The sequence below is a fragment of the Hippocampus bargibanti genome, linkage group LG14 (assembly GCF_051943395.1).
Source record: "Hippocampus bargibanti isolate YZ-2025 linkage group LG14, ASM5194339v1, whole genome shotgun sequence".
In the NCBI taxonomy this organism is placed as follows: domain Eukaryota; kingdom Metazoa; phylum Chordata; class Actinopteri; order Syngnathiformes; family Syngnathidae; genus Hippocampus; species Hippocampus bargibanti.
This window is the reverse complement of record NC_142747.1, coordinates 14,045,690-14,072,900: the sequence shown is the minus strand read 5'-3', so window position 1 is coordinate 14,072,900 and position 27,211 is coordinate 14,045,690. Positions and strand designations below refer to the sequence as shown.

At 39.3% G+C, this 27,211-nt stretch overlaps 1 protein-coding gene across 4 annotated transcripts in view; it reads left to right on the top strand.

Moving 5' to 3' along the window:
• The window catches only part of grik4 (glutamate receptor, ionotropic, kainate 4), a 246,096-nt gene that overhangs the window by 202,591 nt on the left and 16,294 nt on the right, over window positions 1–27,211 (top strand). For all 4 annotated transcript variants that reach the window (XM_089013796.1, XM_089013795.1, XM_089013794.1 and 1 more), the window contains exons 12-14: window positions 8,754–8,861; window positions 11,655–11,858; window positions 18,540–18,653. In XM_089013796.1, the coding sequence (XP_088869922.1) occupies window positions 8,754–8,861; window positions 11,655–11,858; window positions 18,540–18,653 (426 nt within the window). The remainder of the gene's footprint in view (window positions 1–8,753; window positions 8,862–11,654; window positions 11,859–18,539; window positions 18,654–27,211) is intronic.

The window sequence follows — 27,211 nt, the reverse complement described above, 5'->3', positions numbered from 1 at the left end:
AGAGAAGAGGATGCACAAAACCGGGTTAGATGGAGGACATTGGCTGTGGCGACCCCTGAAGGGAAAAGCCGAAAGGAGAAGAAGAAGAAGACACATTGAATTTGTCCACAGCAAAAAAAAAAGAATTTCAATTTGTGTTCTTATGATGTATAATGTTCATATGAATGATATTACGGCAAATAAAAACACGGTAAAATGATTTCATCTGTGCTATATGTCATACATATTAGCATCTTTGACAATAAAGCTGACTTTGACTTTAATTTAACTGCTTTCAAAATAAAATTCCACTTGACCGGAACTTGTTTTTAATTTTGACTAAATTTAGTCACAAAATTGACTAACCTTTCCTTTTCCTTTATTCAAAACAGTACTAAAACATCCCAATAGGATATAAAATATGTTGTCTTTCTTTTCAACTATGCTTAGAACATCTCAGAAACAGTTTTTGCTGATGTCACCCATTATTTTACTGTTTCGTGTAGATTTTTACATAATCGTGATTTTTTTTTCTACATAATATGAGGGTGAACGTCGCTATATTCTTTTTCTCTGCCTAATCGTCCTCACTGTGTATCAGTGTCAAACACCCAAATCAGAACCTGTGAACTTCTCCGAAACCACTCACAATTTTCCCCCTTGTAGCACTCGATGAGTCACATAGCGAGGGCTTTGCTCAAGCTTGTCGGTCCCCAGAAAGAAAAAAAACATGCTTCACATATACAAACTATCACAGGTCCGGTTTTTTTTTTTTTTCCTTTTTTTTTGGGCACTCTTGACACTGTAGTTGTGTTACCAGTGTGAGGATTCGGAGTGTGTATATCCTCTGTGCCATTTTGGTCAAGCTGCTGCTTATTCCATTGTGATCCATCCTGCCATAGAGAGTAAATGTTGTTTATTTATATATATTTTTTTGCAATGGTATAATAATGCTGTTTTGTTTTTTGGCAGACCTTTTTTTTAAATGTTCCGCCCAAGGCTGGTGAGGCATTTGCCATCTGTTTGACAAATTCAAGCAGAGAATCATGATTAGAGGGCTAATATAAAAACAAGGCACCACATTTATGGCAAGGTTCGCATTGCGGATGTGAATGCTCAATTAGGAAATCAGTTTTTGTGCGTGTGGTTGTGTGTAAAAGCATTCACATTACATGATCAATTGTCCACTGTTATAATTGCTGTCCCTGAAAGGGTTAAATGTCACCTCGGTCTGTCTTTTGTGTGATCTCGTTTACAAAAATGTATCAATGCATTTAATTATCTATCCTAGTTTCATAATTGTACATCTGCTGTGTTGCAGTAAAGCTATTTCAGAATTAAAACATTTGATCTCAATTAATAATAATAATAATCATACATTTCATTTGTAAGCGCCTTTCAAAACTCTCAATGTAACTTTGCAGTCACAGGATAAGTTTTTCTGTGGGGGAGCAGCGGCAGCCACACGCACCAGCGTTCACTCAAACCGGAAGTAACTCAAATAAATAGAAAGCTAGCTATCTAGCTAATAGACGGATAATAGACTGATAAACAAATTGACTGACTCATTTATTGTAGCGTGTCAACTAAGTGGTTTTTATTGTAACAATGTGTATTATTTTATTCAAAAGTTTATTTTGGGAGATGCCTGGATTTCCCCCCCGAACCCAAAATGAAGTCAAATTCTGTGTTTGGGGTCTTTTAACTCATTCACTGCCTGACGATGTGCAAAAATGTGTCCACTCCAGCGCCAGGGTTTTTGTCATTTTTTTAATCAAGTTCCAGGACTCACAGAAGAATGATTTTTAGGACTATATAAACATTCAGTTCAGCGTTAGAAACCTTAGACCACAGGTGTCAAAGTCAAGGCCCGCGGGCCAAATCCGGCCTGTCACATCATTTTTTTCGGCCCGTGAAAGCAAATCAAACTTGTTAAATTCCATGATGATTGCTAAAATCTGAGCCAAAATTTCATATTTTTGGATGTCAACCACAATAAAAGTCATTATTCTTGACTTCAGATTTGAAAACGAGTTATTCATTAATTTGCTGTGTGCTCTATATGTAATATTTGAAGGGATTTAAACATTCTCATTGGTTCCCCAAATTCATAACGGCCCTCGAGAGGAAACCAACTACAATGTGGCCCGCGGCAAAAAATGATTTTGACACCCCTGCCTTAGACTGTCTTCTGTCATCAGAAAAAAAGAATTCCTGAACTATATGGATCTGGAGTTATATGAGCTTGAAATGAGGGTGGCTGTCCAAAATACCATGCAATACACACATATTGGTTTATACAATGCTCTAACAACAGTTGAAGCTGCAACAAAATGCTAACATGGAAAAAAAGGAAGAGAAAAAATATAGCCAGAAGTCTGACCAGTGCTTTATTAGCACCCAAGCAGGAAGAGGGGGCGGGAACAAAGTGTTCTACGTTATATTTTCAATTCCCGAATAAATTCGGGAATGGCGGTGAATGAGTTAAGTGCATATTTGTTCCTTAGAAGGAAAAAAAATCTCATACTGAAAACTGACACACTCACATGAAAAAAAAAAACCTCGGAAAACAAAAATGCAATTTGAGCGCAACTCATTTATAGTAGCGTGTCACCTGAGTGCTTTAGCATAGCTTCAAGGGGCCTGTTTGACATTATCCTTTATAACACTTCTCACTGCCGCTCGCCTTCATGATGGATGCGCCTGTCAGCCATAGCCTGTTGAAGGTGGCGTCTTTCTGACAGCAGAATCAGCCAATCCTTACGCCTGAGTGAGCTGCCACCTTAATCTCTAGCTCATGCTCTAATTCCACATTGTAGAAGGAATTTATTGAAGTATTCCTTGTTAGGGGGTCCGGTCCCGGTTGTTGTCATCATTCCCTTGCTCTTGCTTTTCATTTCACACTTGCATAAACTCTGTGTTTGTCTCTCTTTTCCTGCTGCCATTTGAGTCTCGTTCTCAACATCCCCCCCCAGTTCTGTCTCCCGAGCTGGTTGGTGTTCATATTTCCTCATTGATTTTCTTTCCATCCATAGGCATACCCTCCGCACCCAAAGTCTTTTTACTCCTGTAATATTAGCCTGCTTTATGATATCCCATCCCTCATTTTGCCTTCTTGTTTCTCCGCAACATTCATAAGTGTACAGCGCTTGAGCTGCTGGCTCTCGAGCTCGTGCGTTTGCATGGTTGCTTTTTATTGTAATTGCAATGTGAATACCAAATTACAACCAGTGCACATGTGAATATTGGAAATACATGAGTTATTTAGAGTCACATTGGTTATTCTATGCTGGGTCATTTCTTTGTAATTGAGTTACACTGGTTGGGCTTTTTAAGCAGCAGTTATTGTGTTGTTTTCGCAGCAAATTGCCTCTAGCATTGCGGCCATAATGTTTAAACTTGCTGGGATGTTGTTGCATGTCATTCAGATACAGTCAATAAGGTGTGCTGGATGGATGGAGTTCCAACCTTGGTTTGATCAGATTTCCATGCTTGTCTGGTTTTTCCATAAACAGGAAAGAACGAAAAGCCTGTGACAAAAATCCTGAAGGATATTCAGGTTAATCAAAGGCATTTTAAATGGTAGCAAATGAGTCTGAATGTTATTGGATTGGATTGGATGGATTGGATATGCCTTTATTAGTCTCACAGTGGAGAAATTTACATTATTATTATTATTATTATTATTATTATTATTATTATTATTATTATTATTATTATTATTGTCCATGTGTTGCTGTTGAGAAGGGTTCAACTTTTTTTTTTCTTTAAAACAACTAATTGTAGCTCATATCATAGCTCACAAATGACAGAACAAATTATGGGTTTCCTCTTTGGTCCCATTTTAAAATGTAATGTATTATTATTATTATTATTATTATTATTATTATTATTATTATTATTATTATTATTATTATTATTATTGTTATTATTATTGTGTCAAAGTCAAGGCCCGTGGACGTCATTTTATTCGGCTCGTGAAAGCAATTGCAGCACACCAAGTTCCACGATGCTTGCTAAAGTCCGAACCAAAATTTCAAATTGTTGTATGCAAACCATAATAAGAGTTATTATTCTTGACTTCTGATTTGAAAATTAGCCATTCATCAATTTGTTATGTGATCTGTATGTAATATCTAGAAGTGGCAATGTGGCATAAAATGACTTTAAAACCATTGATCCAAAATGTGTTTCAACTAGCGTGATCTGAGCTAAGTTAGTTTGTCAGTCAGTACCCGCGTTCGATTTTTCAATCTCCTCATTGGTTGCTGCCAGCGTCCCGTTATTACCTGTCCAACAGCGAGGCATTAGCCGGACAAATATTTCCACTGCTAGGATGCCATTAGCACGCTAACAGCAGGGCGTTGACCCTCCAAATACTTCCATAACCACCAGGCATGCGCTGAAATGAATCACTTCGCTTCCACGTGCACAAGCAACATCCAAACATGACACATAGAGGCTTACGGGCCACCCAAACATCCGCCCTCTGACAACAATATGCTATGGCGCGTTCTCACTCAAATAGGTAAATTCTGATTAGATTTGTTTTCACTGAGCAATTCAATACTCAATTTGTGTCATCACCAATTCATAGCCCTTGTAAACACAATGTTCTTTCATTTGAGATTTCGCCATTGGAATTAAAGACTCTGTGGCTTTAACTGATTTGTTCCACGACAAATTATACAGTGAGACCTCAACTTACGAACTTAATTGGTTCCCAGACAGAGTGTGTAAGGCGAAAAGTGTGTATCTCAAATAGAAATTCCCATAGGAAACCATTCAAATTGGAATAATCCGTTCCCGGGTTTCATAAAATATACTTTTCAACTAAATAAGCCTTAAAACTACACACAACATACCTTATTCTATGTATAATAAATGTGCTATTGTATTGTAATGAAAGAAATACACTGCATTGTACCATAAAGTCACTTTATTTACATTTGTGATGGTCATTTATGGCTTGATGGAATGGCATTGGAGGTCGAAGGTCAAAGGGAATTGCTGTTTGGAAAGAGAGGCGCATTACATGACGACTGTAATTAAAGAAATAAACCGTGCTGTAAAATAAAGTTGTATTTACCTTTTTGATGGTCGTTGATGGCTTATGGAAGGAGAGTCACCTTCCATAAGGACTGTTGGTAACTTAACCACTGGTGCTGTTCGGTCGTGTACTTCCGCCAAAGATCACTCCGCCAGCCGTGGTGGGTGTGTATTATAAAAATAGTGCTTATTATAAGGTTTAATTTTCAGAAATTTGACGTTTGTAAGACGAAAGGTTTGTAAGTTGAGGTCTCACTGTATACCTAACTGAAGCTTCAACTTGGCCTTTTTCACAGCAATCGTCAATGATGTCACCCAAGTAGTTTGTTTATACCTCTTTGTGAAAGTAAGCGTTGTGAAATTTTACAAAGACTGTACAATATTTTTTTCCCTTAGCACGTATTTACTCCCCAGCGTATGTTCGTGCTTATGCAAGCTGACGCGCACATTTTTCCTTCCTGCGAGTCAGAGTGACCCACCGATGGCACCGCTGTGCTTCCCTCGACTGGCCCAAAGAGAGTTGATGGCAGGGCCACCTCAGGGCCATTTCCTTCTCTTGTATAGTATATGCCTTACTTCCTTTTCCTGCTCGCAGCTCCTTCATCTTTCTTCTGTTCTCGTACGAGTCACAGTGACAACCCGCGCTGTGATACTCTCCGTCACACCTAAACTTTCAGACCTCTGCAGACTTACACTGAGATCAGCCCAGCTACATCCGCATCCTCCAGGAAGTGATTGTAGAATCGTTGATTCCTACTTCGTTACATAAGTCTGTGTAAGCTCTCAGTCGTACAGGAGTGGTCCATCGATGAGAAGGTTTCTTCAGCCGTCATCTGTACAAAAGTGAAGGTTTCGGACGTTTCGCCTCCTATCCAAGAGGCTTCGTCAGCGAACTAAAGTCTGACTGGTCGTATCGTTACATATTACATCAGAGTCGGATGGTTGGATGGTATTGAGCACCTATGCTAAAAAGGCATGACTGACTCAACAGACTGAATCTTAATGTTCTCAGAAACTTTATTTTCTCTTTTTGCATCACAATTCAGCCAGATGATTGAACCAATTTCCTATTCGTAGAAACTTTCTGATCAACACAAATATTGTGAATTCTCATGAGTATCACCACGTTTTGACCACACTCAGCCTGCTCTGTTTATTGTAGTTTATTCTAATTTCTGCCACGGTTGAATTCTAACACATTTCCAAAGTACGATTTCCAGGCGCTTCTTTGAATTGCACTGGGTGACACATTGAGTTCAACAATGCATCATAGCTGAATTAGAAGCAATCATTTCCTATCCAACATTCATAACAGAGGCAAGTCTGATGTTGTGATGAATCACATGATATCAAAGTATTTCTAAACCAGAAAATGTCCTTTTATGTGTTGAATCATCGACTTAGATGATTAGAAAAGTTTTTCTGAATTGAGGTTATGTATTTCAATGACAAGCACATTTTGTCACCAAACGCTCTATGAATATTTCATAGAAAGTCCTTTGTGTGCTCTTTCGTCACATTTTGGGTTTAGTGCGGGTCGTGTTCGTTAATATCACACAAGTCTGAAAAAAACAGCACCCAATTCAAAACTAATATAAAGTTTGTTTTGTATGTTATCTGGCGTACATCACTTGTGATTTTGCAATGTGGTTAATAACATTTAGGAACCCCAGGAAATTATCTTTTTTTTCTCCCCCTCCATAGGGTCATCTTTCGATCTAATCTAATGTTTGTCAAGATCTAATAAGATCAAACTTTGTCGGAGTAATTGACATGTTTCAATGTCACAGAAATGTATCACCAAGGTGTTACAAAGAGAAAAGAACATGATGGACTACAAAACCATGTTTTATTTTTTACTCTATTTGTCCTTGAGAGTTTTGAAAGGTGCTTATAAATGAAATGTATTTTTTCTAGTGTGAAATTAAGACGGGGCTAGCGGTAATTTAAAGGGCTACTGAGTCCATATCATGCTAGTGGTTATGATTGTGCAGGAACTGGATATTGGTTTCGCTCTCTTGACCCTTTTTAAAACATGGGATTTTACCAATATGTGTCAACTGTGAGCTTGTAAATTCTTTTGAAACTCTGTTCGGCTATACAAATGGGCTTGACTTGACATAGGATTGCAAACATTTGGAGAATGTTCAAGAGGTCTTGGTTTGCAATTGGAGCATTGATGAAGGGCCACAGGAACCTTTTCGTCCCTTTGAAATGAAACTACTCAGAAACTACACAGGATACAATCCCTCTTTGTCGATCTCCTTGGCTCTTAACTGGCACACGTGCAAAAATGTATCCACTCCAGTGCCAGGGTTTTTGTCATTTTCACTCAAATTCCAGCACCCACAGAATATTGTGTTTTAGGACTACATAAACATTCAATGCAGCGTAAAAAAAACTTTGACTCACTTATTTCATCAGAAAAAAAGAGTGGGTCTGGAGTAATATAAGGTGCAAGTGGGCCGGCTGTACAAAAGGCAAATGCTTCCCCCTCGTGGGAGGGAAAAACATTTACAGAGGTCTGACCAGCACTTTATCGACAACCCCCCGCAAGAAAAAACAAAACCTGAACAAATTCAGGAATGATGCCTCACGTCATATTTTCAATTCCTGAATAAATTCAGGAATGGCAGTGAATGGGTTAAGATAGTCAGCCATGAAAATAGTCAGACATTTCATCACGTTTTACAATCAATCAATCCATGAATGAAATGAGCACAACAAAGTGTGCAAACACTGACTTAATGAAGCCGTTTTTATAATTCTTGGATTGGATTGGATTGGATTGGATTTGCCTTTATTAGTCTCGCAGTGAAGAAATTTACATTTCACAGAAGCAAAGTTATGAAAGGAATGAAAGTAGAAAAACAAAATACAATAATAATAATCTCATCTCATCTCATTGTCCGTACCGCTTATTCCTCATTAGGGTCGCGGGTTGCTGGAGCCTATCTCAGCTGTCTTCGGGCACGAGGCGGGGGACACCCTGAATTGGTTGCCAGCCAATCACAGGGCACGCAAAGACATACAACAGTCACTCTCACACTCACACCTAGGGACAATTTGGAGTGGTCAATCTGCCTGCCATGCATGTTTTTGGAGTGTGGGAGAAAACCGGAGGACCCGGAGAAAACCCACGCGGGTCCGGGGAGAACATGCAAACTCCACAAATACAATCGACTATAATAATCATTTATAATAATTAAAATTATTGAGTTAACAGCTGTGAAAATCAGAGCATTCCTTCAATAACCAATAGTGCGTTTCTGCTTATTTTCCAAATCAGGTGTTTATTCCACCGTCAATTCCATTTGTAAGGTTAAGAATAAAAAAATGCCTTGCGATGCCAGAGTAGCAAATCCACACTAATAAAAAATGAGAATGAGGCTCTCTGCCACAGGAAATGTGGGTAATTGGTTGAATGAATGCATTATGCCGCTGCCAATTGAGTGCATGCCTTGTGTTTGTTTGCTCTTTGAAGAAGCACAAATACATCTTTTTAACCTCCTTTGGCAATCACCTGCCCCACTGTTGCCCCCAAGTCTTTTAATTGGCTTTTTTTGCTTGACAATAGCAAAACCCTGTCATTGTTTGTGCGTCCTCCACTGTCTCGAGAAGGTCATGGTGATCCTCATCCTGTGAAAAATGAGGCAAATGATTCGAATGGCCTTTTCCAGCTGCTGGACATAATGACTGATTGTGTGTTTATTATGTGTGTGCAGATCGGCCTGTGGCACTCTGAAGATGGACTGTCTATGGAGAAGAAGCTTCCATCAATCAACCTGACGGACACCCTCTTCAACACAACTCTCACCATCACTACGATACTTGTAAGTGGGATGGTATGCATACATCATGCTAATGCGCTAGCATAGTGGTCTGACATTTTGTGTTTGATGCAAGGAAAGCAGAGTTTCATTTCAAGAGTCCAACTTTTGTCCAGAGTAGAACAGTAGGGGCACTTTTTTAGACCTCTGCAGTGGGAGATGAGGTTGGTGGACAAGATTGGCTTTATTTTAATGGTTTGGCTAATCACTGATTCACATGAAATTATAAAATGAATGCCAATTCTGGTCCGAGCCGTATGATCAGTGCATCTCTACAGACTCGTTTATTCCGATGACAAAGTGAGGTTATTTCACTGCTGAAACTAAGCTGTTATGAACATACTGTTGGTCATATTTTAGAAACTGAAAATATGATGCAGCTGCAGTGCCACTGAAATGAGGGAAAGAACAGAGGCATACAGTATATTGAACCTAGATTTTCACTCTGGATGGGGGCTGTGGATGAAGACTTAAGTGCCAGAGGGGGAACAAATGAAACAGTTCTTTCACAACAGGAAGTGGGTCTGAAAAGAATGAATTGGATGATCCCTGCAACTCAATTTCATTTTGGAGATAGAGAGTCCCTTGACCAAACTTTGGAATCCACTGCTGGGCAATTTTCAGTGGCTATCGCAGCTGATCCATCATGAAATTATTCCAGCATCGCTCTTCTCTTGCTTTTGAGCAACAACTGAAAAAAATAGCATCTGCAAGAATGGTTGTGAGGCCTTGAATTAGCACTTCAAGTAATTCTTGACGCTACTCTGAAAGCCTGTATACGCGGTGGCTTCATTAGACGATCGCTGTCACAGTCATAGATTTAACGATAGCTTCCCCGCAAGCCCATTGGGTCATGTGTTGGTATTCATTGATCTCATTTTTAAACTGGAGTGAATTTGTGGTGTTTATTACCTCAGTAACCACAGCCAAGTGATGGAAAAAGCCAATTTGCTTCTGAAAGATAAAATTCTCTTTATATGTTATGTTTTATTACCCTTTATCTCTTTTCTGAAATGCAATAGCTTGTCTTTCTGTAAAAAGGTATCGCTTGTATGCATTCTGCTATTTTCGGTTCCCTCCGGGTCCAGCTCGTAATCCGATACAGCATTTACACTATGTCCTATTGCCTGGGAGTCTGTCTCACAATTAAATAGAAGAGGTACTAGCGTGTCTTGAGATGCAAGCGACTCAGGTTGAGTGTTTTTTTTTTTTTTTTTTTTTTTTTTAAACATACGAGACCTCATTCAGCTGATTCTCTTTGTGTCTGCGATTGCCTGGCATCCGTTTCAGGGTACCCCTCTTCCACTGACCAAAAACAGGAAATAGGCTCCAGCAGCTACGAGGAAAAAGTGATTCACAAAATGAATGAATGAATGAATTCATATATGAACATTCCCTTTGTTTAAGAAAAAAGGTTTCTAAATCCAAACCAAATGGACATTGACCACCCTCCCCGAACAAATTGTTTCACCAAAGACCTTTAAAAGTGCTTCTCGATTTGACTTCAGAGAGTATTAGAATCAGAGTGATTGTGTCTGAGGTCTTTCGAGGAAAAACAGATTCTTTGGATTAGGGGGAGATTGCAAATGACGCAGGGGGAAAACAGGTGTGACAGGGTTCAAACCAACTCATCAACACACGGAAATGAATGAATCTTATGGATTGTTGCAATATTTGCTGTTTTGACTTAAGAGAGTAACAATTTATCAGAGACTTAGAGAGAAACAATTTATCAATATGCTAAAATGTTACAAATGCTATCTATTTGCTATCTATTTGCTGTCAAGCTGGCTATCTAGCTTGCTATATATTAGCTATCTAGGTGGCTATTAGATATCTATCTGGCTAGCTATCTATCTGGCTAGCTATTAGCTATATATTAGCTAGGTTTCTATCTATTTGAGTTACTTCCGGGTTGAGTGAACGCTGGCGTCTTTGGCTGCCGCTGCGCAACCACAGAAAAACTAATTGTGTGACTGTAAAGTGACCTTGAGAGTTTTGAAAGGCACTTATAAATGAAATGTATTATTATTATTATTATTATTATTATTATTATTATTATTATTATTATTATTATTATTATGATGCTGTTCGTTTTAACAGGTACACATAACAGGGGCATGAAATAATAAACAATTAATAATAATAACAATAATATATTCGGAAATACCTTTTTGTCACGTAATTACGTGTTGGAGGAAACAGATATTTATCTGTTACTTTTTTAACTCATTCAGTGCCATTTCCAAATTTATTGAGGAATTAAAATTATGACATAGAGCTCCATTCCTGAATTTGTTCGGGTTTTTTTTGTTTTTGTTTTTTCTGGGGTGCCGATAAAACGCTGTATGTATGTATTTTCCCTTCCACAAGGGGCAGCCTTTCCTTTTTTTCCATGTTAGAGCTTTGTTCCAGCTTCAGCTATTGTTAAAGCGCTATATAAACTGATATGTTTGTATTGCATTGTATTTTGGACAGCTGCCCTCATTTCAAGCTCATATAACTTCAGACCCATATAATTTCATAATTATTTCTTTTTTTCTGATGAAAGAAGATAGTCTAAGGTTTCGTACGCTTAGTTGAATGTTTATGTAGTCCTAAAACTCAAGATTCTGTGGGTCCTGGAATTTGAGTGACAATGACAAAAACCCTGGCACTGCTGTGGACAAATTTTTGCACATCTAGCAGTGAATGAATTAATGTATTATTTTTTGATAATGAAAGTGTTTGTTTGTTTGTTTGTTTGTTTGTTTGTTTGTTTGTTTGTTTGTTTGTTTGTTTGTTTGTTTTATTCAGGAGAATCCATACGTAATGCTTCGGATGGATCACCAGGACCTGGAAGGAAATGAGCGTTATGAAGGTTTTTGTGTAGACATGCTGAAGGAGCTGGCAGCCATACTCAAGTTCAACTATCGTATCCGACTTGTGGGGGATGGACTGTATGGAGTCCCCGGAGCTAATGGAACATGGAGCGGGATGGTCGGAGAGCTCATTTCAAGGGTATGTAAATATGCAGAAGTCCTCTGAGGTTAAATGAACACGCATACATAGCGATAGTACCACACATATTAGTCGTATTCTCAGGGGAGTTTCATTCTAACACTTAGAGGAGTAAAAGTTATCTGTACATGATCATATGTGTTGGTGTTTCACTTATTATATGCTACAAATATTTTTATGTTACTATTGATTTTTTTCCCCCAAAAAGTGATTTAGAGAATAATTAAATATAACTCAGATCTGGCCTTTTCTGGCATTTCGAGACGTTCCCCTTTGAATGACAAGTGATATTCTTTGAACCTCTAAGGGAGGTCTGAAGGCTTGAAGTAAACGTATACTAAGAAAACGCTCACCGCTTTGTCTTGTAAAGTTCAAACGTGTATGAAAACAGCTGGTCTGCAACATTTTGGCAGTCTTTGCTTTTGTACATCATAAGAAACGGGATGGGTAGAACACAAAACAAAAGATCTTGCCACAAACATCTGCCTACCAAGATTATACTGAACTGTACTGCTCAGTGTAAATTTGAACTAAAAGACATTGAAGTTGAAATAGGGGTGGAAAAAGTTGGAGAGCGGGTGAGGACAAACTTCAAAGGGGACTTGGAGGTGGTTTTATGGAGATGAAACTCGGATGTTTGGCGTAATACTAATGGAAGTCATTGCGTATGCAAAGTAAGGCACTCTCCTGTTCTTGTTATTTTTATCAGCATCGAGATTCACCTTCATTGGGACTACGGTTAAGGTCGACTGTACTATTTTCTACAAATCAGTATGCAGTGGAACTTTGACTTGAAATTTTAATTTGTTCCGTGACCCGTTTGTAACCTAAACTGTTTGTAAATTGAGGTTCTGTTTCCCATTAAAATGAATGGGAATACAATTGATCCGTTCTATCCCTGATATGATACGTATATGAGTACTCAGTGGCGGACCGTCATGGCAAAGCCTTCCCTGCTGGCCTAAAATTATCTGAATCATGATGTTCATTATATTTTGTCTATGAATTATGATTAAATAATTACAAATTGTCTTTCAGCTTCCTTTCATTACTTTTCCCCTATTTGCCTGCTTCCATATGTGTGTTTTAATATTTAAGCATTTAACCAATCACTTGTCAGCCATCATTTGTTATCAGGGTAAGAAATCTACCTGCACAACTTCACAATCAGTTCTGTGAGCCCTGTCACATCAAATGTGTCGATCAAACTGTTGCTTTAACCAATCAGATTTCGAGTTGACAATCCAAAAGGGGTACCAGCGCCTTCAAGAAGGTCAATGTTAGAGTTTTCGCAAACTATGATGACTAGTCACTAGCCAATCATACTTTGCAAAAACTGCTCTGATCACAAGCCGCTAGTGACGAGCACATACTGACCAGAGCTAGCACACTGTATCAGTAGCGAGCTGCATAAGCAAATATATTGTGTTGATTTAATAGCAGTTTTGTCAACGCACAATGGCTGAAGAAATGGCTGGAGATTTACTATTAAAGCTATTTTCATGACGGACTTTTTAAGAAAAAATGGACATCATGACGAAAGTTCGATTAGTTATTTCCTTGTTAATGGTGGTGGACTTGTAGTAAATCAGACCACACGTTTTTCAGTCTGGATTTATTCAGACGCAACACGACTGAAGGCCTTCACGATGAAATCCGCGGCCTGCCATTGCAGGTACTTAGCTTTTTTAATCAGTGTGAGATTAAAATAAATAGCATCCTATTTAGAAATACAGTTTAACCTTGAGTTGTTGATTCGATTCCAATCTGTTCTTCAGCAGGCAACTGTTTATGTTCCCACCTCCAGAAAGGCATCATATTTACCTGTAATTGCTGTGTTTTATTAAAAAATACTTTTGTTAAATACAGAAATAGGTGAAAATAAAAAGTTCTTAAAATGAAAGAAACAGGTGTTTTAACACAAATTATTGTCTTACACCATGGCTCCTGTCTCAAAAGGTCACCACCACCCACAAAGCAGTCATTATTATGTTTCGAAACCAACATACCTAAAGCAAACAGACAATTATATTTATGCAATGTGAGAAAGGCAACAAAGTTCTGACACTTCCACCGTGTTGTTGTGTAAATTGAACTGTTTGTCAACCTTCCATTATATTTTAGGTTGATAGTTATTTTTATTATTTTATTTATTTGCATTTATGCATGATTACAACCAGATGTCATGTTGCAGCAACCTGCACTTAACTCCAACCCAAACCCTAGTTATCAGTTTTCAGAGGGTGGTGCTTGCGTCTATTGTTTCCTCGACACTTCTCAGGCCAGATTTTTCTTGCGTGTCCAACCGGTAGGAACCTATAACAGACTGGTAAGCCCACAGTATCTCTTGAAATGTGGTGGTTTCTCTCCCGTGGAACAAAGGCTCGTGTCTAAAGGGGTCAGGCGTACCTTGCAAAGGCTGCTTTCCCACAACTCCGACAACCAAAATTAATTTGGTCAAAAGTTGATTCACATATAAAAACAATGTTTCCATGAGTTTCCAGCCGCACATTGTACTAGTGGTAGAGAGCAGAACACATTCTTCTTTGTAGAATTCATTGACGTGTCACCACTCGATCTTTGGAAATGTATCTTTTGTGTTTCAAACAGCAACTTCATCTATGAGGGCTGACAAAATGACAGAGCAGTGAGATTTGTCACAGGTTAAAGGTCCTTTGGGGGATGTTTCCTCTACGGAATGAAGCAATTCATCCTGTTTGGTTAAGGGCTTACAAGATGATGAAAAGAATGAAATAGAAGAGCAAAGTGCAGTGAATGCCAGCCCACTGGGTGGCATTGACAGCAGACATTCAGGGAGGAGTGTTAAAATCGTCACTTGTGTACCTGATGTTGCTTTTTTAAAATATTTCATTGCACTAATATGACAGCTGTCACTCAACTTAAAATAACAAATTGACATGTCAGGGCAGTTCAGACCAGCACACATTTTTTTTACCGTGTCCTAACACAGTAATATTATTTTAAGCCCTTTTACTTGGATACAAAGCCGTAACAGGAAAATGAACCACAGCCTTTTTTTTGTTACAAACACTAGAAGGCATAACAGCAGGCAGGCAAAGAAATCGAGTCATCAATATTAATATTCTATTGTCACATAAATAATTCAGCTGCTGTTACGGCTGCGTGTTCATCTTGCAAAGGATCTGCCTTTGTAGAAATTGCCTCGTTGGCTGCTTCCCGCGTGTGGTTTCCTTACGGCACTGGGTTCAGCCGATCAGACTTTCAAACGACTGTAGGTTTATAGAATAAATAAATAAATAAATAAATAAATAAATAATAGAAATAAAGAAAGGATCGGCCACCATTTGCAATGTGCTCGAGTGTGCATACAAAACTCAGCAATAAGATTTATGCAGTCTTCCGTCTTGGAATCCTACCCCAAGGGTCAGACATGGGTAGAAGACAGGAGGTGGTTGTTATCTCTCTTATTATGGTTATTAGGGACCGGTACCACCCGCAAAAGATAAAAATCTGCGAAGTAGGGTTTGCACCCCCAATCATTGTTATACCATTGAACATGGAAATCTCTCTGATGCTGTGCAAGCCTTGGTCAGACCATGGCTTGTCCATTAATAAGAATGTCTTGAACTCATTCACTGCCAGACGATGGCAAATATATGTACACTCCAGTGCCAGTGTTTTTGTCATTTTCACTCAAATTGCAGGACCCACAGAATATTGAGTTTTAGGATTACATAAACATGCAAGAAACCTTGGATTCTCTCCCTTCATCAGAAAAAAAATGTTTATTTCAAGCTTACTTGGTTGTAGAGTTATCTGCATTGAAAGTAGAGGCAGTTGAACAAAAGATAAATGCTGCCCCCTTGTGGGAGGGAAAAACATTGCCAGAGATCTGACCGGAGCTTGAAATGCAACCCCCCGCAAGAAAAAGCAAACCCGAACAAATTTGGGAGTGGCGCTTCACGTCAGAGTTAATTCCTAAATTATATGGGTCTGGAGTGATATGAGCTTGAAATGAGGGTGGCTGTCCAAAATACAATGCAATACATACATATTTGTTTATATAGTGCTTTAACAACAGCTGAAGCTGTAACAAAGTGCTAACATGGAAATAAGGGAAATGATGCCCCCTCGTGGAAGGGAAAAAAAACATTGCCAGACGTTTGACCAGTGCTTTATCGGCAGTCCCCACAAGGAAAACAAAAACCCGAAAAATTCAGGAATGGCGTCCATGTTTCGAATTCCCAAATACATTTTTCAGCACTGCTGTTGAGGCAGCCGCTCAGGTGCCACACAATAAAAAAAAATATTGGAACGTAGTCTCATTTTCTTTTGAATCAGAAAAAAGGTGGCATTTTAACAGGGGTGTGTAGACTTTCAATATCCACTGTCGGTGAGAAATATTAATGTAGTGCAGTAATGTAGGCAAAGACTGAGCAGAAGGTGAGGGTTCAAAGGCCAGTGTTGTAAATGTCAGTATCTGAAACTCATGACAAAAAGTTAGTAGACATCAGGACAGACAACTCTGAAAAGTTGCCTGCCCGGGCATAAAGTTACCTGCCCGATTCTTCACAACTTGAAACACAATAAGATAACTAATCGCAAAAAAAAACAAAAACATTGTTGCAAAGTATTAAGGATTGATAATCAGAATATATAACAGAACAACACTTTAAAATTAAGTAATTGGTGTACCTACCACAAATGCTCCCGTGCTTAATTTGTTCCTTGCTGATGATTTTGCTCCAGTTGTCGTTTGTCCTTACACTTCCCGGCAGGTTGCAGAGTGCAATATTTGCGTTGCGTCGTCTGCTGCAAGCCACGCAAACTCCACTTTCCACGATGCTCTCAATGTTTACGTTTTGTAGCGTCAGAAATTTCGTGAGCTTCTTTTGAGTGTCTCTTCTGGGGCTAAGGTTTTGGCTTGATTCCCAACCACTTATCCATTTTTCTTGTGTTCTCTGTGCGTCTACTTTTGAAAATTATATGCAAATGCACGACCGGATAACGGTCGGGAAAGTCCGGGCACGAAGTTATTTGATGCAGGCTTTTGATTGGCTGCCGAGTATGTCAATTGCCAAACGAACTGAAATAAAAAATTGCCAAACGAACCGAAATTCCGAAATTTCAAACTGAAAGAATATTTCGAAATGGGAATAAAGCAAACGTTTGATTTGAAAAAATATATATATATATATATATATATTTTTTTTTCTTTCTGGAAAAAAGTGGCTTCATCGATGGACCACTCCTGTACAACTGAGAGTTACACAGACGCCTTTTTGGAAGAAGTTGTCGGCCACCCCGGCAGAGAGGTTCAGAAAGTTGTACGCCCGGCATAAAAGTTACACGCCTCGAGCATCCGGGCAGACGTAATTTCAAACACTGTAAATGTGAACACTGTAAAGGTTTGGTTAATGATGGAACAAATCTAACAAAGAACAGCAGGTCATGCATTTGCAGTGGTATCCCAAAGTGATCCCGTGTTCAACCCCCATTTCCTTATGTTCATTCTACTTCCTGTTCTCAAAATCCCCTTCATTCTCCCGCAGCGGGCTGAAGTGCTGCTGCTTTCCACTTTGTGTCCCTCGGGGAGACGAAGACGCCCTCAGAGTTCCATTTTACCGTCTTGTTTTCTGGTTGGCCATTTTGTTATAGGGGTTTACCAGCCACTGCTTCAACCAGTTATTTATTTTCCATATAAATGTCTTTTCCAAACTTTCAGCCCAAGTTCAGTCGGTTTCCAGACCAAGGCTCCATACTTGATTGGGTACACCTGAACAATCTAAGAGGAACCAAAACAAAAGTTACACAACCACAACCGCTTTGAACATCATAAAGCATCACTGAGGCAATTCTAATTTGGATTAGCACACAATTGAACACGTCCATATTGTGGATGCCAAACCCTTAAAAAATCGGATTTATTGTTATTTGTCAAGATTCTGGGATGTTCCAACACCTTGTGAATGTCAGTCTCGTGAGTAAAAATAATCATGATCTGGTCTGTGTTGGTTTTTGGCACCATCTGTGTGGATTGTGTGCTTCAGTGGCGCACCGGTTTGTGGTCCTCAATCAAGCCTTGTGAAGTGTTCAAGGACTATGAAGTCTTTGTCAGATTCTTGACCCTGCTCACTGGTTGCTCAAGAGATATTTTCTGGACACCATATCCCTTGTTTGTAGTCGCTCTTGCTTTGATGTTTTCTAATTTTGTTAGTATTTTGGATTTCGTGTTATTATTGGATAATTCAAGTATGGTTTAATTGGGCTCATAATTTTTTTTTTTTTTTTTTGTATTTTCAGGATTCAAGATTAGCTTGCCATTTGCAAGTGTTCCTTTTGTTGGTTTTGGCTTTTCTTGGTAGTGGTGGTGCTAGCACATTCTGTTTGTATTTTGTCAATCCTTAGTTTTTGTGTCAATAATATTTTGTATTATTGTTTGCCCGAGTTTGTTTGTGGATCCGCTTCCAATCGGTTCCTTTTAAGAAGCGTGTCACCAAATGGCGTTATTTAGTCCAAACGGATTCATTTAGTCACTGTTTGCACTCTTTGTTGTGAATATATTCATGTCATTTTAAAACACCCTTTATGCTGCCAAATGTGCAATATTGTTTTTTCTCAAAACAAAAACATTGACACAGCTTTGTCCAGGAGGTCTTTGACTCTGCGTGACATGAAATTATTTACTCTGTGTTTCAGAAAGCTGACTTGGCAGTCGCTGGTCTCACAATCACAGCGGAGCGTGAAAAGGTCATTGACTTCTCCAAGCCCTTTATGACCCTCGGCATTAGCATTATGTACCGCGTCCACCTGGTGAGTTGCATCCCCAACTATTTCAAAGTGTGCTTATATCTTCTTCTTCTTCTTTTCCTTTCGGCTTTTCCCTTGACGGGGTCGCTACAGCAAATCAGTGTCCTCCATCTTTAGAGGTTTGATCTTATATATCCCGCATCATTTGCCATTAGCCCAGGCAGGTATGGATGACTGCCGGCATTGGTTGAGAGAACACTTGTTAATGGAAGCCAAGTGAGGCCAGCAGACCGGCATCATAAAATATTAAAATCTCCTAAGAATACATCTTTATTTAATGTAACGCTGAATAATACGCATTTTACTGCAATAGGAAATGGCCAGCTTTTCCTCTTCATCTTTCTTGCACGGATGTATAGATGTCATCCTCTCATAAAACGAAACCACCAAGCACCATGGTGTGGTTGCTTTTTAATTCTCTCATGGCTGCTCGAGTCCTTTGGTTCTCCGTGTAACTGATAGCGTGCAGGTTGACCTGTGCTCCGTTTTTTTTTGCCTTTCCTCTATATGAGCAATGTGTTGGCACATCAGTCAGTTAACTGGAACCCTTATCAAAGTCACACAACCGCGTTAACAAAGTTTGGAACCAGGTACATACACATTATTTGGCACCCCATCTAAGAGAATTGAAGACTTTTAAGTGTACCTTTTGGTTGTGAAAATATGGTAAGAGCATCCTGCAGATGGTCTAAGAACAAATTAGATCCTTGAAAATTTCTGAACATTCTTACATTTTACACACTTGGCATGATTTCCTAGTTTTTTGTAGCTGTTGCTGTTTCTGTCTCTCATCCAAACCGTTGTCTCAATTGCTGCATTTCCACCAGGCAATTCTGATCTATTCAGTTCTCACCACATAGTTTGATATTCTCTCACCTGACCTCATCAGTGGGGGCGGAATGGATAACCATGAATACCTCTTTAGTTGAACTTCAATTAGACATCAACTAAAGCGGCTTTCTCCTTGGAGGCCTGTCAAGATCGTGACTTTTTCAGGATGCAGCGACATTTCCATATTGATCAAAATCAGTCATTGTCCTTCTTTACAAAGTGATCCCCATCAAATTAACCGTAGCCGACCATGATCATATTCTGGTCTCAGAGATGATTGTTCGGACGCTCCGAACAAAGACCTGCAGCCAGCACGGGACGCAGCCAATCATGATCCAACCAATGTCTGCGGCCCTCTGCCAAGCTATTTATTGAGAGTATATGCAGTATATTTAAGTGATACATTAGTAAAACACAGTCTACTTGACTGTGACGAAGGCGGAAGTATACACCGAAACATGTCAGGTATTTGAACACCTACAATTCACTGTAAGTAAAGAATCTGCTTTAAATTACAGTCTACTTGATTTGAATACCATGCCCCTGGATGTCCCACAATAAACCAACAGAACCGAGACATTTTAATGGGTTCTCTTTCCATGAACTAATAGATTTGTAATCTGGCTAATGGGCTCTTCCTGTGAAGGAGTTACCAAGTCCTAAATTCCGCCCAAGGCCAAATCTCCTACTTGAGGATGACAGTTTAACAGGCTGAATTTGTTCACCTCAGGTTGACCACAGTTATTCTGTGCGTTGTGTTTTGCCAACTAAGCATACAACAGCATTAAACTTTTAAATATGATAACTTCTATTCTGTCTATTCTCTATCACATGAGCATTTCTCAACCTAACCGGGGGATAGTTTAGTCCTTGCAGTCCAAGCACAAAAAGCTCCTCAAATGTTCCTCGGGATGTATCATTCAATGTCCCATAGTTTATCAATGATACTACTCTGGTAGATACTATTTGCAGTGGAACCAAAATTGGTCATAAATGGCTTTGAACCCTGGTGAGCCAAGGTTTTTTAAAAGTGGAAACATTTGGGTGCTCCCTACTATGTGTTGTTGTGTGGAAGTGGATTTTCTGATGACCACACAACAGGGACATAAGACTTTACTAGTATTATTACACTTATGGAAGACTGCCAAAAAATACATTCTTAGTACCAGTATGTATCCCTCTCCTCAGTTTGGCAATGCAGCTAAAAATCATTTTGTGGAAACTGTCCAGCAAAACAAGGTTGATGTCTCTTGCCTCAACCCTCCACCCTACTTAACGTCTGATGTATCTAGAGAGGGAAACCAAGCTGGAAACATTGTAGCAACCTTAAGTGAGCAGAATGCAAGCCAATCTTTGCAGAATCAGAAGCCGATTAATCAGGGCCGACCTCTCACACCCAAGGTAACCCAAGAAGCGCTTTGCAGACACCGAGCGCAGCCTGAACTGTCTTTTGTCATCCTTCAGGAGCATTTCTTTCCATTCTCTATTGCCGTCCTGTTTCCCATCCTTGTTAACATTCCCTCTTTTGTACCTCTCCATGGTCAGCACACAGTACTAATAGGTAAAGCAACCAGGCATTCGATTCAGTAGTTGTGGAGAAACAATCAATGGTCTCAGCAGGTGCAGCTTTAAAAAGCTACTGAGTGGTGTGGAAGCCTCTGAAGTAGGGGGTTGGCAAACAGCTGGCAGTTTGAAGCAACACGGGGCTGACATCCCACAGGGTTCGCATATGCGCGTGGGTACACAAACAAACATCCGGTTGAAATGGCACAGACGTGACCCGGTTGTCGTAGAAAGTTGCTGGAGGTGCCAATTTAATATTGGTTGTTTTTTTTTTTAGGGGGGCCGTGTTCCATATACCATGACGTCTTGACACGATGAACTGGCATATTACATTACATTACATTACATTACATTACATTACATTACATTACATGGTAGTCTAGTGACTAGCACGGCAAATTCACAGTGCAGAAGTCCTGAGTTAAAATCTGGCTCAGGCGTCCCAGTGTGGAGTTTCCATGTTCTCCCTGCGTGTGTTTTCTCCGGTTCCTCCCATATTCCCACAACATGCATAGCAGGCTGATTGAACACTCTAAATTGAGGTGTGAGTGTGGGAGCCGATGGTTGTGTAGCTTTGAAAATGGCTGGCAACCAATTCAGGGTTTCCCCAGTCTAGTGCCCAAAGACGCTTGGAATTGAAGCAGATTTATATGGGACAGGAGATGTGAGACAATCTCATTTGTCAATGGATGCTACAGCTTCGTGTTTGCTTTGAAAACTTGCACATTCCACCATGACGTTTCTGATCCGTGTACTCAAATATCATAGAGTCCATGTTTTTATGTTCCTTTTCTGTATATTATTTTGATTATGTCGACTATTATGTCAGGTGCTTTGTTACAGCTGTAGCTGTTGTGAAAGCTCCCCCCGTCATGGCGCCCCCGTGCGGCTGCCTCTACAGCAGTTCCTAACCCTTTCCGTTCTACTATTTTGTTTCTTTATTTTATTTCTATTATGCATTGAATACTTTGTTTTTATCCCCCCACCTTTCAATTTTGCTGTTATCAAATTTCTGCATTGTGTGATCATAAAAGACTTTCTCATTCTGATATATTATTCATTCATTCATCATTAATCAAATAAAAGATTTCCGATATGCAAACGCAGGCAGTTGACTGTTGTCCTGAAACAGTTTGACCTTGATAGTTGTTATTTTTTGTCGATATCAGGAGACAGTTCATGTGCGTGGCACTGTTAGCTTTAGTCGGTTGTCATATATAGGAACAGTGACGCGGCGTAACCTTGAGCTATTGTCAGCCTGGTCTCATCGTATCTTTCACCCCTTTCACCTTCTCCATCTGCACTACAAAGCCAAGTGAAGTCAAGGAGTCCCTAAGAATTGTCAAGACACTCATTGCCTACAAGCCGGCGACACTTACGTCAAAGTAGTCACTCGTCGTAGGTGTGATAATTAAACATACACTGTCATCCGGGCTGAAAAGAAGCTGTGTCAGTTTCAGCCCCGGACCTGAAACCAGAGCGTAGCTTTATTGAATCACGTACGTAATGCTGTGACTGTGTAAGCGTCACATGCATTTCCATAAGTTAGACATTTATCTAAAATAATCAATTCCTACAGCCTATACATTCTCGCCATTTCAAATATTTTGGCAGTTTCGCTGAAAGGAGCGACCCTCCTGTCATTTGTTGGAAGGCTGAAATAAATCCATCATGTCAGTCTTGTAGGAATTCACATAATTTATGATCGACGAGCCGAATTGAGGCACCTCATGCACCATGTTAGCCAACCCTGCTGGAAACAGTTTGAAAGCAGTGCGCTCTTGTGTTGCATTTGTATATCAGGGCAGCGAAAGTATTAAGATTATGTTGCAAGTGACCCCCTGACCTCCACTGAATCAAACACTCCCTTTTCGAATTGCCCAAGAGAGAGCATTGGGACAATACAGAAGATCGGAAAAAGAGGAGAGGAGAAATAAATGAGTCAGGAGGATGCGGAGGGAGGGATGGAATGACGAGAGCAGAGATGCATGCCAAGAAGAAGAAGTTGAAATGACAATGGGAAGTGTCCTTCAGTGAGTCAGTATTCAGGCAGGCAGTCTCCAGGGGCTAACATTGTGGTGTGAGTATAAAAAGGCGGAGGGGAAGAGGTGAAATCCTTGACTGTATAACCTCACCATCTCCTTCAGACATGCAAAAGGATAAAGGAGACCATCAAATGTCAAAAGAAGGGATTAGGTCGGTTCTTAACTCATTCACTGCTATTCACAAATTTATTCGAGAATTGAAAATATGAAGTGGAGCGTCATTCCCGTATTTGTTCGGGTTTTAGTTTTTCTTGTGGGGGTGTCGATAAAGCGCTGGTAAGATCTCTAGCAATGTTTTTCCCCTCCACAAGGGGCAGCATTTCTCTTTTTCCATGTTAGCTTAAGCTGTTAATAATAATAATAATAATAATAATAATAATAATAATAATAATAATAATAATAATACATTTTATTTTAAGCGCCTTTCAAAGCTCTCAAGGACACTTTACAGTAGTAGTAGTATAATAAATAAAAATACAATTATAAATAGAATACAATAAATAAAATACTATTATGAATAGAAACAAGAGATAGAGCTACACAGAAAATGCAATTTTAAATATGTGGGTTTTGAGATGGGATTTGAAGGTGGGAAGAGAATCGGTGTTACAAATGTTGGGAGGGAGTGAGTTCCAGAGTTTGGGAGCACAGCAGCTGAAAGCTCTACCCCCCATTGTGCTGAGACGGGCAGGGGGGGCTCACAGAGGTGGAGGAAGAGGATCTGAGGGAACGAGAGGGAATAGAAATCTGAAGAATGTCAGATAGGTATGGGGGGCAAAGTTACGGATAGCTTAAATGTGTAAAAAAGAAATTTAAAGTTGATTCTATATTTGAGTGCTCTATAAATCAATATGTTTGTATTGCATTGTATTTTGGACAGCCATCCATATTTCAAGATCATATAACACCAGACAGTTATTATTTAGGAATTAACTATTTTTTTCTGATGAAAAAAGATTAAGGTTTCTTACCCTGCATTGAATGTGTATGTAGTCCAAAAACTCAATATTCTGTGGGTCCTGGAACTCGAGTGACAAAAACCCTGACACTGGAGTGGACACATTTTTGCACGTCTGACAGTGAATGAGTTAATATAACCAATTTGTCCCATATTAGCTTGATATACTATTTGTTGTGATTCATTCATTGAAATCCATCATGAACATCATTTGGTGTTTTCTTCCAATTAACCTTTTGCCTCATAGGGTTGCTACTTTATGAGGAGTTAGCCCCCAATGAAATGTTCTTCTTGCCACAGGCGAAGAAAAAATGAAGGACCTTTAAATTAATTCACTTTGGGATGCATTTGTTGCCATTTCCATTCCGAGAACGACGGCTGTATTTACACTTGGGATATCATTCACTTGTCTTGGACCAAGTAGAAAATGTTGCAAAAAATGGTCCTGGATAATTGTAACACTGTTTCCTGAATAATCACACTGCTATGGTCTGATAGTAAACACCTTGTAGTTGATGCACCAATCATCATTCTGCCACAAGTGACATCAGTGTTTACCATTCCTCACTGATCTGTGCCACTTAATGGAAATTGCAATGACCAGAAGCTCATACAGTGGATTGCCCGATCCCACATTGCCAATGGATGACAGCACTAACAGCTCCCGACAAGCTCCGGAGTGTTGACACGCAAACACAAACATAGTGTTGTGGTCTCACTGTCTGTCCTGCACAAACAAACAAATATTTTCCCACAAATACGGGGAATGTGAAAGAAGCACAGGCTAAACATCAACTGGAAAGCACTTAGTCTGAAATAAATTCAATATTTGCTTACAAGTGATTATTCAAAAGTGTGCGAACCTTTTAGTGACACTCGATTCTCAATTACAGGCGCATGTCGCACGCAGTCGACTCCGCTGTGGGAGAGTGATTAATCTGGTGCTATTTTCACCTTGCAGAATATGGATATAAGTAGGAATGTTTGCTGACACAATTTTTCCAGGCTAATACCAGTACTCAACCTTGAATAAACACCGATACCAAGTACCGATACCACCAGTACTTTTGATACATATAACATTGACAGATGTTTTTTTTTCTTAACTCATTCACTGTCAGGCATGTGAAAAAATGTGTCGACTCCATTGCCAGGGTTTTTGCCACTGTCACTTGAATTCCAGGACCCAAAGAATATTGAGTTTTAGGACTATATAAACATTCAATACAGCGTTGGAAACCTTAGAATATCTTCTTTCATCAGAAAAAAAGAGTTAATTCCTACATTATATGGGTCTGAAGTTATATGAGCTTGAAATGTGGGTGGCTGTCCAAAATAAAATACATACATATTGGTTTATATAGGGCTTTAACAATTGCTGAAGCTGGAACAAAGCACTAACAAGGAAAAAAGGGAAATGCTGCCTCCTTGTGGAACAAACAAACATTGCCAGAGGCCATGGCCAGCGCTTTATTGGCACCCAAACAAGAAAAAACAAAACCCGAACAAATTTGGGAATGGCGATAATAACGTTTTTTTTTATTCTTTTTTTTTATACAGTATATAACGAATGCTGACATGACATTTTAAACAAAACACGTTAACTGTTGCCAATCAAATGGTGAATAAGCTACTCTGTGGAGTTCATATGTTTGTCAATCTGACTGTGATGACGTCAGTGCCTCACCAGCCATGAACCTCACCGCACGTCACTGGCTAAGGAACATATTAGTCAGGCATTCTGGCATGCACCGCATCCCCGGAGATGTAATTGTTGACAACCCAGAGTTGGACTGAATTTTGTGCGGCTAACGAAATGGTAACTGAAGAGCTGGGTACATGATTACATTGTTATCAATTGAACAATTGGTCATATGCTCGCCTCTATTGTTGTACAATCCCGTTGACCCTTTCACAGTCACAAAGATGGCATATCTCTGTGGAAGTGGATTCTATTGCCAATGTCTGCGGCACACACGTGCGCAAACACACATGCGTATAAGTGCATGCAACGCTGTGGCACCGCTTCACTGGCAATTGCCTCCATTTAGAGGACAGTGGCTGTTGCTGATAGATACAAAACACTATATTCTCGATGGTCCATTACTTACGAACTGGAAGCGGAAGTAATGATGTAAAGATATTTTGTTACTGTCCTTGTTTGTTTGTTTGTTTGTTTGTTTGTTTGTTTGTTTGTTTGTTTGTTTGTTTGTTTGTTTGTTTGTTTGTTTGTTTGTTTGTTTGTTTGTTTGTTTGTTTGTTTGTTTGTTTGTTTGTTTGTTTGTTTGTTTGTTTGTTTGTTTGTTTGTTTTGTAGGTTTTTGTGCTTTGTTGAGTATTTATTGTTGATGATTTTTAATCTTAACTCCCAACAAAGAGGGTGCAGAAAGTGCTTAAATGATTGAATGACTGTCTGCGTCCTTTGTGTTGGGTCACACTATTTGCTATTTACAGTATTTTCTGGAATATAAGGTGCTCTTCTTCTTTTCCTTTCTGCTTTTCCCTTCAAGGGGTCGCCACAGCGAATCAGTGTACTCCATCTTTAGAGGTTTGATCCACATGTTTGTTGTAAGGTGTCCTTAATATTCCAAATAATAATTAAACTAAATAATTCCAGAAAAAAATCTATTACGTATTTAAAAACACGTGCCATACATAAGTTGCACCGCATTATGAGGCCCGTAGTCAGCTTTTGAAAAAAAAAATTCTTTTAGTGCCACCTTATAGTGCAGAGAATATGGTCAATTTTTTTTTTTGCTACAAGATGATGCTGCAAGAGTGGCTGACTTTACAGCATCTCCTGTATTTGTTTTTCTACTTCTTCTTCCTTTCCTCTTTCATAACTGTGCTCCTGTGAAATGTAAATTTCTCCACTGGGTTACGAATAAAGGCTAATCCAATCCAATCCATCTGAAGAGAGCTATTTGGATTTTTTTACCTCCTACTCTGTCAAATTAGGTTTATTTTTTTCATTCAGTGTCTGAAAATAATGAGGACAAAAGGGGGAAAAAATCATTAAATGTGCCCGTGAACTCATTTTCAATTTTACAAGAAGCAGTAGTTTGGTGGATCGCCATAACAAGACTTGAAGCTGTTAATTGATACTGCCAGTAAAAACAATACAAAATGCAGAATGCTCACACATAGTGGTGTTATAGCACATTA